The sequence below is a fragment of the Entelurus aequoreus genome, linkage group LG18 (genome assembly GCF_033978785.1).
Source record: "Entelurus aequoreus isolate RoL-2023_Sb linkage group LG18, RoL_Eaeq_v1.1, whole genome shotgun sequence".
Classification (NCBI taxonomy): domain Eukaryota; kingdom Metazoa; phylum Chordata; class Actinopteri; order Syngnathiformes; family Syngnathidae; genus Entelurus; species Entelurus aequoreus.
Window position 1 is genome coordinate 45,088,070 of NC_084748.1, and position 13,678 is coordinate 45,101,747.

General features: G+C 40.7%; 1 protein-coding gene across 5 annotated transcripts in view; it reads left to right on the top strand.

Annotated features, from left to right (window-relative positions):
• The window catches only part of tbc1d1 (TBC1 (tre-2/USP6, BUB2, cdc16) domain family, member 1), a 122,706-nt gene that overhangs the window by 50,308 nt on the left and 58,720 nt on the right, over positions 1-13,678 (top strand). For 3 of the 5 annotated variants that reach the window (XM_062027223.1, XM_062027226.1, XM_062027227.1), the window contains 4 exons: positions 1,339-1,599; positions 6,967-7,077; positions 7,352-7,465; positions 7,580-7,710. In XM_062027223.1, the coding sequence (XP_061883207.1) occupies positions 1,339-1,599; positions 6,967-7,077; positions 7,352-7,465; positions 7,580-7,710 (617 nt within the window). The remainder of the gene's footprint in view (positions 1-1,338; positions 1,600-6,966; positions 7,078-7,351; positions 7,466-7,579; positions 7,711-13,678) is intronic. The other 2 variants (XM_062027224.1, XM_062027225.1) reach the window with 2 other exon arrangements.

Consider the following 13,678-nt stretch of genomic DNA (forward strand, 5'->3'; position numbering starts at 1 on the left):
AATTTATTAGCCTGTGGAAAAAGTTAATGTTGATATTTACCTCGGAAGGAAGAGAATAAGCGATAGAAAATGGATGGATGGATGGTTGCAAATAGAAAAGAGGCATTAAATTTGTATTTAAATTGTATTTGATATGCTATTGATATTTTTTAATTATTATTATTATTATTATTTGAAACTGGATTTTGCATGTCACTATAAAGTTATATAAGCCTTGCTTGTTCAATATTTAATGCAAAACTTGTTTGGGTCCCTATCAAAAAGGTTAATTTGTTCAACCTTGGCTTTGTTCAGTTTTAAATTTTGGCCCACTCTGTATTTGGGTTTGACACCCCTGATATAGAGTATCCGCAGGGTCTTAAAAAGTCTTAAATCCAATAATTAGAATTTAAGGCCTTAAAATTATCCTAAAATCTCATAAAAGGTCTTAAATACGATTTTGAAAGGTCTTAAAAATCTATTGACGTTACTTTTATTTAAAACATTCGTAAACTTCAGTCTCGCTTTGAAATGGTTTGATTTTTGAGGACGCTATAACGTAACTGTGCTGCCCGGTCAGAATTTATCGAACACCACCAGCTATTGCTGTGCACGCGCGTGCAGCTGTGTGTTGACAGCTTAGTTAGCATAGCAGCGGAGAAAACTTTAAACAGTACTTGCGTTCATGGGTAAGTGCAACTTTAATGATTTGTGGCTTTAGGACGAACAGTTCAGTGCATGGTAGAAGCCGGTGGAGGGAATCGCATATGAAGCATACTGCACTTTCGATGTGAAATGGATCTTAAATTGTATTCATTATGGTCTCAAAAAAGGTCTTAAAGTCTTGAATTTGGCTTGTTGAAACCTGCAAAGACCCTGTTAATCAGATCAACGACCCTTGAAAGTACTTTGATATAATAGAACAGCATTACTTATGACACAATCCAAACAACCTTCCGTAGTCATGGAGCAACAAAAAAAATTCAACTAACATAAAGGTCGACGCATAACAACCTGCTCACTGAACATTGTGGAATATATATATATTTTTAATTACATCCATTTAAATCCATCAGAGTGCATGATGGGAAAAATGTAAAACACTCACTCCACACTTATCTATGTTATATATATATATATATATATATATATATATATATATATATATATATATATATATATATATATATATATATATATGTGTGTATATATATATGTGTTACTTTACATGCTTTCGGCCCCCAGACAAATTTTTTTTAGCCCATTGTGGCCCTCAAGTCAAAAAGTTTGGACACCCCTGGAATAAACAGTCCAGCAATGTTTCAATAGAGGAAGTACATTCAAATGTTTTCTCTTCAGGGGCCACAACTCGACAGGAGACCTGAAGCGCCTTGACCCCTATCCCTCCCCGTCTCCCTCCCCCACGTCAGCGGGTGACAGTCAGTCGCAGGGCTTTCGCAAACGAGCCAGCACCTTCAGCCACCCCCCAACCCCCACCTCGGCCGATCATTCACCAGCGCAAACTTTAACCGACACGCCACAGCAGGACCCCGCCTCCGCTTCAAAGCCCAAGCTGTTACGACACTACTCCGTCGGCGCCGACAGGCCACACCAGAGCAAGTAAGAAACACCTGCGGGTAATTTGAAGGGAAATAAAGGTGGGTTAGCTGAGCATACTATATAACAATCCCCTGAAGTCGCTTTAACACGCACTCTTGTGAGGCTTACAGTTGAAATCATTGCAGAAGTCTTGTTGCTTTCCCATAGGTGACATCTACCACAACGTGTTTTGTTTCCTCTTTCACACTGACACAAGGAAGTAGAAAGCCGATACTGTGCTTGAAATACACCCATTTAAAATATTTTACCGCTGTCGTAGGGCTGGGCAATATGGCTGAAAACTATATCACAATATACAGTACAGGCCAACAGTTTGGACACGCCTTCACCTCATTCAATGGGTTTTCTTTATTTTCATTACTATTTACTAGGGGTGTAACGGTACACAAAAATTTTGGTTCGGTACGTACCTCGGTTTAGAGGTCACGGTTCGGTTCATTTTCGGTACAGTAAGAAAACAACAAAATATACATTTTGGTTATTTATTTACCAAATTTGTAAACAATGGCTTTATCCTTTTAACATTGGGAACACTATAATAATTCTGTCCACCTTAATCAACATTAAACTGCCTGAAGTTGTTGCTCAGATTAAATAAATTGACAAAACTTTTCTTCTACATATAAAAAGTGCAACATTAAACAGTTTCAAGTCAACTCATCATGCTTAATTTATTACAGCATTTGGGAATCCTTTAGTTGATTTATTATGTAAATGTTATATTTTTATCAACATGTGATAGCAGGGACCCTGCCATTCAAAACTAGGCGGCTGCATTACTGATGATTAATGTAACTATAGCTGAAAAAATAGTACAATAGCAATAAAAGAGACTATTCATCCCTGAACACCATGGAGTTCATGTAGGCTTTATGATGCACTTACATTATTATATCAACTATCAGAGACAGAAACTCTTCATTTAACATAATGTCCTTTTTTGCTGCTTCAACACAGTTTAATCAACACAGAAAAAGGTAAAGTGAAATAACAGACAGACAGGGCTTTGCTGTCCGTAACACACACACACGCACACACACCGCAAAATGAGCTAACGTTACGCTAAAAGCGAATTAGGTGTTTATTATCATTTGGGGAGAGTCCGCTGCCTGATGCTTACCTGCTAAACGCTAAGCACTGACTGCATGCGCTTTGAATACGCACTGCTGATTGGCTGTTACCGCTCTGTTTGTAACCAATCAGATGGTTGTGTGGGTGGGACAATGCTGGGTGCTGTGTAGAGCACTGACAGAAACAGAGGCAGAAGGAAGCGGAGGCAGCTACTTAATATGTTCGTGTGGAAACTCGTTCGGTACACCTCTGAACCGAACCGAAACCCCCGTACCGAAACGGTTCAATACAAATACACGTACCGTTACACCCCTACTATTTACATTGTAGATTGTCACTGAAGGTATCACAACTATGAATGAACACATGCGGAGTTATGTACTTAACCAAAAAAAGGTGAAATAACTGAAAACATGTTTTATATTCTAGTTCCTTCAAAATAGCCACCCTTTGCTCTGATTACTGCTTTGCACACTCTTGGCATTCTCTCCATGAGCTTCAAGCGCACCTGTGAAGTGCAAACCATTCCAGGTGACTACCTCTTGAAGGTCATCGAGAGATTGCCAACAGTGTGCAAAGCAGTAATCAGAGCAAAGGGTGGCTATTTTGAAGAAACTAGTATATAAAACATGTTTTCACTTATTTCACCTTTTTTGTTGAGTACATAACTCCACATGTGTTCATTCATAGTTGTGATGCCTTCAGTGACAATCTACAATGTAAATAGTCATGAAAATAAAGAAAACGCATTGAATGAACTTTTGGCCTGTACTGTACGTTTCTTATATGGATCGATATAGATAATCATTGATACTTTTTTTGCCAATAAATACAGTAAATTAATTTCCAACTTACCAAGGGTGCTATTTATCAGTGGAGAAGGTGTCTGGTAGCCAGCTAGGATGAGCGCGGCTAAGGTAATAAAGTAATTGTAGTAGATTTGAAGGTAGTTGCAGATTACAGACACTAGATGGCAGTAGTGTATAAGCTATTGAACACTACACAGAGTAGTTTGGGAAGCTACTCATTAAAGCGACACATCAGAAGTGTCCGGATGTTTCCGCACCGTCTGCATTAAAACCAACAAAATTAAAGACACGTTTTTTTTAGGGCAGCACGGTGGCACAGGGGTTAGTGCATGGGCCTCACAATACGAAGGTCCTGAGTTCCATCCCGGGCTCGGGATCTTTCTGTGTGGAGTTTGCATGTTCTCCCCGTGACTGCGTGGGTTCCCTGCGGGTACTCCGGGTTCCTCCCACCTCCAAAGACATGCACCTGGGGATAGGTTGATTGGCAACACTAAATGGTCCCTAGTGTGTGAATGTGAGTGTGAATGTTGTCTGTCTATCTGTGTTGGCCCTGTGATGAGGTGGCGACTTGTCCAGGGTGTACCCCGCCTTCTGCCCGAATGCAGCTGAGATAGGCTCCATCACCCCCCGCCACCCCGAAAGGGAGAAAATGGATAGATGGATGGAAGTTTATTGAGTTGATATATGTCAGATTCAAACACTGATTACATCTATTAAACAGACAAGCAAGGAATCATGCAGAGACAGAGTTAAATTTTGCTCAATGAGGAGAGCCGTATTGGGCTGTACACTCAGTTCCAGTTCCAACCTACGCTCTAAGGCACAGCCCACGGGCTCCACTATTTATTCGGGAGGTCCCTGGTTACATCACTGAGGCTGCTGCTGAAGGAAGGTGGGTAATTTCAGCAGCCCCAGTTAGACACAATATATGATTATTCAGAAATGGAAATGTGCTGACACTCGTGATATCGCCCTGTCTCTGCTTTGTCTGCGTCAAGGTACTCGATGTTTGCCCTTGGCAGTCAACAGGCCGGGTATGGACACAAACACTGATACGAGACGACTCGCAATCCAAGATTGCAAGTTGTCCCTTTGCACAGATAGAAAAGTACAACTTCAGCACAATTGATAATAACTATAGCCACGGCCTTTAAGCATAAGAGTTGTGTGATAACTAACACATAATTATTCTAACAATATATGAAGATATTACAGTTTCTCTTCTCACTTCATGTAGAGAATCCACAGCGAGACAGAAAGACAACGCAACCAAACATGGTAGTGGATACTATTATATGATTCGCTGTTAGCGTGTCATTCCCATTGCTCAGTGACACTTCCTGTTTCCTGTTTGCTGGGTTCCCAGAGCATGAATGACTTCATGAAACTAATCTTGCATTACAATTTCTGGTTTCTTCTGACCAAAAAATATAACTACCGTATATATCGAATGTGTTATCGAACACATCTTATATTGATATCGATTATGTGTCCGTTGCGTTATATATTGATATCTTTTTAGTGTCCATATAATTTATTACAGGGCAAAAAGACGGCAAACTTACATCACAACCAAACATTTGTCAAAGTGTATGTGCAGGCATGACCAAACTATAGGTGGCACTATGATAAAGTGATAGAGGAAACTTACATGGAGTATTACATAGTCTTTTTTTTTAAATGTATTTTATGTTTAATGCCCTTTTTGTCAAAGCCCTGTTTTTTATGGCAAATGCACAAAAAATGCTATATTTTCCCCTAAAATTTCCAAGTGCAATATTTGCTGTGAAGTAATTGGATTCTTAGAGATATATATGTGTGTATAAATATATATATATATATATATATATATATATATATATATATATATATATATATATATATATATATATATATATATATATATATATATATATATATATATATATATATATATATATATATATATATATATATATATATATATATATATATATATATACATACATTTTCTACCCCTTGTCCCTTTTTGGGTCGCGGGGGGTGCTGGAGCCTATCTCAGCTGCATTCGGGCAGAAGGCGGGGTACACCCTGGACAAGTCGCCACCTCATCACAGGGCCAACACAGATAGACAGACAACATTCACACTCACATTCACACACTAGGGCCAATTTAGTGTTGCCAATCAACCTATCCCCAGGTGCATGTCTTTGGAGGTGGGAAGAAGCCGGAGTACCCGGAGGGAATCCATGCAGTCAGGGAGAGAACATGCAAACTCCACACAGAAAGATCCCGAGCCAGGGATTGACCCCAGGACTACTCAGGACCTTCATATTGTGAGGCACATGCACTAACCCCTCTTTCACCGTGCTGCCCTTACATATATATATATATATATGTGTGTGTGTATATATTAGGGCTGCAAATAACGATTAATTTGGTAATCGATTAATCTGTCGATTATTACTTTGATTAATCGATTAATAATCGGATAAAAGAGACAAACTACATTTCAATCCTTTCCAGTATTTTATTGAAAAAAAACAGCATCCTGGCACCATACTTATTTTGATTGTTTCTCAGCTGTTTGTACACGTTGCAGTTTATAAATAAAGGTTTATAATTTAAAAAAAATTGCCTCTGCGCATAGCATAGATCCAACGAATCGATGCCTAAATTAATCGCCAACTATTTTTATAATAGATTTTAATCGATTTAATCGATTAGTTTTTGCAGCTCTAATATATATATATATATATATATATATATATATATATATATATATATATATATATATATATATATATATATATATATATATATATATATATATATATATATATATATATATACAATAATTCATAACACTTGTTTGAATTTGTTATTTTTGAAAAAATACATTTTACTAAAATTTATTATAGAACTCGTAAGTGTTTAAAAAAATAAGGCACTTTTTTTTTAAACTTTCAACGCTCAAGTCTTTGGATTAACTTTAGATCTATCCATTATTTATAAGTTTTAACTATTTTATTCCGTTTTTTTGTTGTATGCTCTTTTTGTCAAAGATACATTTTTTTTTATATACACAAAATAGGCATTATTTTCCCAAAAAACTATTTCAAAGTGAAAAGTTTGATTTCAGCCTTAAATAGGTCAATAATTCATAACATTAACTTTGATTTTGATTTGTTGGGCAAAGACAGTTTTAAAGAAAAAAAGACAGCCTTTATGGCACCTTTTGTGTTGTTCCAGTCAACATTGCAACATTTTCTCTTTACATTTCACCTCCGTGCGGTGCTCTTTTTATTCCACTTAAAAAAGAAAAGGTTCTTTATAATATTTGTAGAATGTGCCGAGGGCCAATAAACAATTCTCTGCGGCCCCCACTTTGGACACTTGTGTGTTTAATGGTCAAAGTATCTGCCTTTTGTCAGTGCTCTCATTCCCGTGCACTCTCCTTGACCTCCTGCTTGCTCTCTGCCTCTCCACATGTCCACCCACTCTCAGACACGTACCGTCCGACACCGCCCTTCCTCCTCTTCTTAATTGCTCCTCATCCTCCTCTCCTCTGCTCCCTCCTTCCTCCCCTTCATCCGGAGCCAGGCTCAGTAGGAGACGGTGAGAATCTACCGTACAGTACAGTATGTACTTCTGTGTTGGTAATATTTGTCATTCTCCACCTGTTTTCCATTCACATTATGTGACGCCCTGTTCAAACGGAGACATGCAGAAAGAGATGGGAAGTAAAATGGGGCTTCCACTCACCTTGAAACCATAACAAAAAATATACCCCCCACACTTATCGAGCGCAATGTACTTACTGCAATATGTCTCTGTGTGAATTGGGCATGTGTCTCTTTTCATCACGTTCCTCTCCACCCTTCTACCTCAGTCCTCTGGGTGGACTTCGTGCTCGACTACACTCCTCCTCCTCTGTTCCTAATTTCCTAAAATTTCAATTCCTGGCCCCTGTCGAAGAAAACGACTGTCCAGAAACAAAGAGCAGGTACACACACGGTACAAGAAATGACCATGCCAACGTCTGTGTCCAACAGGAAGAGTCTGATTTAGGTACAGTATATATTCTCATGCTAGACCTTTCTGTCCACTTGACTTCTAGTGATCTAGCAGCCTTCTACATATCAAGTGCAGAATGTGAAGTTGGGGAAAGCCCTCTGCGCCACCGCCACTCCTGGAGACAGCAGATTTTCCTGCGAGTCGCTACACCTCAGAAAAACACAGATATTAACGGTAAGAATAACTAAAAACCAATCAAGTCAACTGTTAGCATGCCAACGTTTAATGCGGGGTTCCCCAAACTATGGCCCGCGGGACGGATTTGGCCGGCCAGCGTCCAAAATCCAGCCCGCGCGAAGTCCTAAGTTAAAAGCAAATAAATAGTTTTTATTTTAAAAAATTGTATTATTATTTTTTCAAATCTGTACTTTCTAATCCATTTTGTACCGCTTGTACTCTGTGCCTCCTAGCCGCTCAGGAAAATCATATTGTCTAAAAATTTATTTTCCCATCGATAAAGTGACATAATCACGTTCGGAATATATATATACTGTATATACAGTCGTGGTCGAAAGTTTACATACACTTGTAAAGAACATAATGTCATGACTGTCTTGGGTTTCCAATCATTTCTATTTCTTATTTTTTTGTGATAGAAGGATTGGAGCACAAAAAACATTCATGAAGTTTGGTTCTTTTATAAATTTATTATGGGTCTACTGAAAATGTGAGCAAATCTGCTGGTTCAAAAGTTTACATACAGCAACATACAAGATCAATTTTGGGGATGTAGAAAAGTTACAATCAAATCAAATGAGCTTCATGGCATGGCCTCTTAACTTTATCCATCCATCCATCTTCTTCCGCTTATCCGAGGTCGGGTCGCGGGGGCAGCAGCCTAAGCAGGGAAGCCCAGACTTCCCTCTCCCCAGCCACTTCGTCCAACTCCTCCCGGGGGATCCAGAGGCGTTCCCATGCCAGCCGGGAGACATAGTTTTACCAACGTGTCCTGGGTCTTCCCCGTGGCCTCCTACCGGTCGGACGTGCCCTAAACACCTCCCTAGGGAGGCGTTCGGGTGGCATCCTGACCAGATGCCCGAACCACCTCATTTGGCTCCTCTCAATGTGGAGGAGCAGCGGCTTTACTTTGAGCTCCTCCCGTATGACAGAGCTTCTCACCCTATCTCTAAGGGAGAGCCCCGCCACCCGGCGGAGGAAACTGATTTCGTCCGCTTGTACCCGTGATATTGTCCTTTCGGTCATAACCCAAAGCTCATGACCATAGGTGAGGATGGGAACGTAGATCGACCGGTAAATTGAGAGCTTTGCCTTCCGGCTCAGCTCCTTCTTCACCACAACAGATCGATACAGCGTCCGCATTACTGAAGATGCCGCACCGATCCGCCTGTCGATCTCACGATCCACTCTTCCCTCACTCGTGAACAAGACTTTGAGGTACTTGACCTCCTCCTCTTGGGGCAAGATCTTCTCCCCAACCCGGAGATGGCACTCCACTCTTTTCCGGGCGAGAACCATGGACTCGGACTTGGAGGTGCTGATTCTCATCCCAGTCGCTTCACACTTAACTTCATGTGAATGATTTTGATTGATGACACCTGTTGACTTCTCTGAGCCCATTTAAACAGGGCTCATGTGATGCAGTCATTAGACTCGGTTACAAACACGACAATGGGAAAGTCAAAGGAACTCAGCACAGATCTGAAAAAAACGAATCATTGACTTGAACAAGTCAGGAAAGTCACTTGGAGACATTTCAAAGCAGATTAAGGTCCCAAGAGCAACTGTGCAGACAATTTTTTGTAAGTATAAAGTGCATGGCACAGTTTTGTCACTGCCACGATCAGGAAGAAAAGGCAAGCTATCACCTGCTGCTGAGAGAAAATTGGTCAGGATGATCAAGAGTCAACCGAGAACCACCAAAAAGCAGGTCTGCAATGAATTGGAAGCTGCTGGAACACAGGTGTCAGTGTCCACAGTCAGGCGTGTTTTGCATCGCCATGGACTGAGAGGCTACCATGCAAGAAGGAAGCCCTTGCTCCAGAAGCCACACCTTAAGGCTCGTCTAAAATTTGCTGCTGATCACATGGACAAAGATAAGACTTTCTAGAGGAAAGTTCTGTGGTCAGATAAAACAAAAATGAAGCTGTTTGGCCACAGTACCCAGCAATATGTTTGGACGTGAAAAAGTGAGGCCTTTAATCCCAGAAACACCAAACCTACCGTCAAGCATGGTGGTGGTAGTATTATGCTCTGGGCCTGCTTTTGCTGCCAATGGAACTGGTGCTTTACAGAGAGTAAATGGGACAATGAAAAATTCTTCAGGACAACCTAAAATCATCAGCCTGAAGGTTGGGTCTTGGGCGCAGTTGGGAGTTCCAACAGGACAATGACCCCAAACACACGTCAAAAGTGGTAAAGGAATGGCTAAATCAGGCTAGAATATAGGTTTTAGAATGGCCTTCCCAAAGTCCTGACTTAAACATGTGGACAATGCTGAAGAAACAAGTCCATGTCAGAAAACCAACACATTTAGCTGAACTGCACCAATTTTGTCAAGAGGAGTGGTCAAAAATTCAACCAGAAGCTTGTGGATGGCTACCAAAAGCGCCTTTTTGCAGTGAAACTTGCCAAGGGACATGTAAGCAAATATTAACATTGCTGTATGTATACTTTTGACCCAGCACATTTGCTCACATTTTCAGTAGACCCATAATAAATTCATAAAAGAAGCAAACTTCATGAATGTTTTTTGTGACCAACAAGTATGTGCTCCAATCACTACATCACCAAAAAATAAGAGTTGTAGAAATGATTGGATACTCAAGACAGCCATGACATTATGTTCTTTACAAACTTTTGACCACGACTGTAATTCAGCATAATCTGCATGGTTAAAATTACCTTTTAAAAACCCCCTCTCAAGCCTAGACGATGATGCAGTAATAGCGTCTTTCCACTAGGTGTCACTCTTTCCTCTGACAATACCGTTGCACTACTGTATAGTGGCGTACCTTCATTATTTCATGTCTCCTGCATTGTGGCCTTTTTATTCTGAGGAAGTGTTAGGAAGACTCAGAAAAAGATCAGTTCCCTTCTGCAACGTATGTTCTAGTAGAAATGATAAACATGTTACTCCTGTTCACAAGTAGGAGTCATGCTTGTGCTTGCATGCCTCCAGATTCTGTGCTGTGATAATTATACCCTATGTGCTGTCTTGGAGAGCTTTGTAAATGTTTGTTGACAGATGAGCTCCTTTGTCACCCCAGCCCACAAGTCTGACAGGTAAAAGTTGACATATTTCAGGGAGAAGAGAAGTAGAAATCGCTCACTGGTTTTATACTGACATAACATTTTAATAGTGCCAGGTGCCCGAGTCATTGGATTTGGCCCGCCAAATGTAATACATATTCATACTGACCTTTTAACTCATTAGGGGTGCCCTGATTCGATACTGTTTCACATATCGGTCCAATACCAGCATTAAAAAAAAGTTGAATTATATCGACTTGCATCTAAACTCTTCATTATTAGTTTTACCATAAGCAGTCCTGCAGCGTGTTTACTAGTGTGTGTGATATCATGTGCAATACAAGCAGTCCTGCAGTGTGTTAACGTGTGTGTGTGTGATATCATGTGCGATACAAGCAATCCTGCAGCATGTTTACTAGTGTGTGTGATATCAAGTGCGATACAAGCAGTCCTGCAGCGTGTTTACTAGTGTGTGTGATATCATGTGCGATACAAGCAGTCCTGCAGAGTGTTTACTTGTGTGTGTGTGATATCATGTGCGATACATGCAGTCTTGCAGAGTGTTTACTTGTGTGTGTGATATCATGTGCAATACAAGCAGTCCTGCAGTGTGTTAACGTGTCTGTGATATCATGTGCGATACAAGCAGTCCTGCAGAGTGTTTACTTGTGTGTGTGTGATATCATGTGCGATACATGCAGTCTTGCAGAGTGTTTACTTGTGTGTGTGATATCATGTGCGATACAAGCAGTCTTGCAGGGTGTTTACTTGTGTGTGTGATATCATGTGCGATACAAGCAGTTCTTCAGAGTGTTTACTTGTGTGTGTGATATCATGTGCGATACATGCAGTCCTGCATGGTGTTTACTTGTGTGTGATATCATGTGCACTACAAGCAGTTCTGCAGCGTGTTTACTTTTGTGTGATATCATGTGTGATACAAGCAGTCTTGCAGAGTGTTTGTGTGTGTACAATTATGTGCGATACAGGAAGTCCTGCAGCGTGTTTACGTGTGTGTGTGTGTGTGTGTGTGTGTGTGTGTGTGTGTGTGTGTGTGTGTGTGTGTGTGTGTTTGGTGTCATGTGCAATACAAGAAGCCTTGCAGTGTGTTTACGTGTGTGTGATATCATGTGCGATACAAGCAGTCCTGCAGAGTGTTTACTTGTGTGTGTGATATCATGTGCGATACAAGCAGTCCTGCAGAGTATTTACTGTGTGTGTTATATCATGTGCGATACAAGCAGTCCTGCAGGGTATGTACTTGTGTTTGTGATATCATGTGCAATACAAGCAGTCCTACAGAGTGTTTACTTGTGTGTGATATCATGTGCGATACAAGCAGTCCAGCAGAGGGTTTACTTGTGTGTGATATCATGTGCGATACAAGCAGTCATTTACTTGTGTGTGTGATATCATGTGATACAAGCAGTCCTGCGGTGTGTTTACTTGTGTGTGATATCATGTGTGATACAAGCTGTCCTGCTGTGTGTTTACTTGTGTGTGATACAAGCAGTCCTGCAGAGTGTTTACTTGTGTGTGATATCATGTGTGATACAAGCAGTCCTGCAGAGTGTTTACTTGTGTGTGATATCATGTGCGATACAAGCAGTCATTTACTTGTGTGTGTGATATCATGTGCGATACAAGCAGTCCTGCAGTGTGTTTACTTGTGTGTGATATCATGTGCGATACAAGCAGTCATTTACTTGTTTGTGTGATATCATGTGCGATACAAGCAGTCCTGCAGTGTGTTTACTTGTGTGTGATATCATGTGCGATGCAAGCAGTCCTGCAGAGTGTTTACTTTCGTGTGATATCATGTGCGATACAAGCAGTCCTGCAGAGTGTTTAGTTGTGTAAAGCTGGTCAGCTAGTTACCATCTAAATGTCTTCCATTAAGCACACAATTTCTCCTATTTTAGTCAAGTCATTTACGAAAGGTAAAAATGCCAGGTTATAGGCTACTCGGAGCTCACAGCTACACTACAGCTAAGCACATAATAGCGCTCAAGCTAGACGTATGTAACAATCATTGAACAATAAAAAAACAAATGTGTCAATATAAACAAGTAAACTTTTGACCACGACCGTATCTGTCGCTGAATGTTGATGAATGTATGGTTAGGTCACTTCTGTGTACACAAGACGGGCGTTGGTGTCACTATGGCACCCACTGACACGGATATATCTCCTGCCATAATAGACAATATACAGCACCACATACAGACCAGAGACGTTCTACCATTGAAATATTAGCAAAGGTCTGTCGTGACTTGGTACTTTATTTTGCTGCGTGATGGACTCGCACACTTCAACCAGTGTGGTTTGGGTGTGTATTTATTTACGCGTGTGCAAACTGTGCATACACACATGAGATCATGGGTGTGTCGCTGTATTTGTGTGCCGTGCAGGGCGGCGCTGTGGCTCAAGGTCATGTTGACAGTCCACACAGACGGCGGGGAGTGCGACGTAGTTCTAAGTCGGGAGTGTTTACCGAGGGTTGTGTCCCGACTGCAAGACTGTGTCTGTCTTATTAGTTTTTCAAGAGGGTAGCATCGCTGTCATCGCCATGGTGACCTCAGATCGCCTACAGCGGAACCTCGATTTGCGGAATTAATTGCTTCTTGAACAGAGTTTTGTAAATAAAAAACTTTGTATAGTGGAGAAACAATGTAAATATGAATAATTGGTTCCAGCTTCGACAGAAGTCCATATTTCACTGCAGGTGTGCACACCTTGAACACAATCAAGTGCTATACACTACTGGGTGATGGATCGACTTCATATTGCGAAAACAATGACGACAAGCTGCCGACACACGTGCGCACACAGAAGTCCCTTTGGTGCCCTCACAAACGATTAGAAATCACAAAAATGCTTAACTTTAACAATCACATTGCTACAACAAATACACTTTTAAAAAAAAATTAAA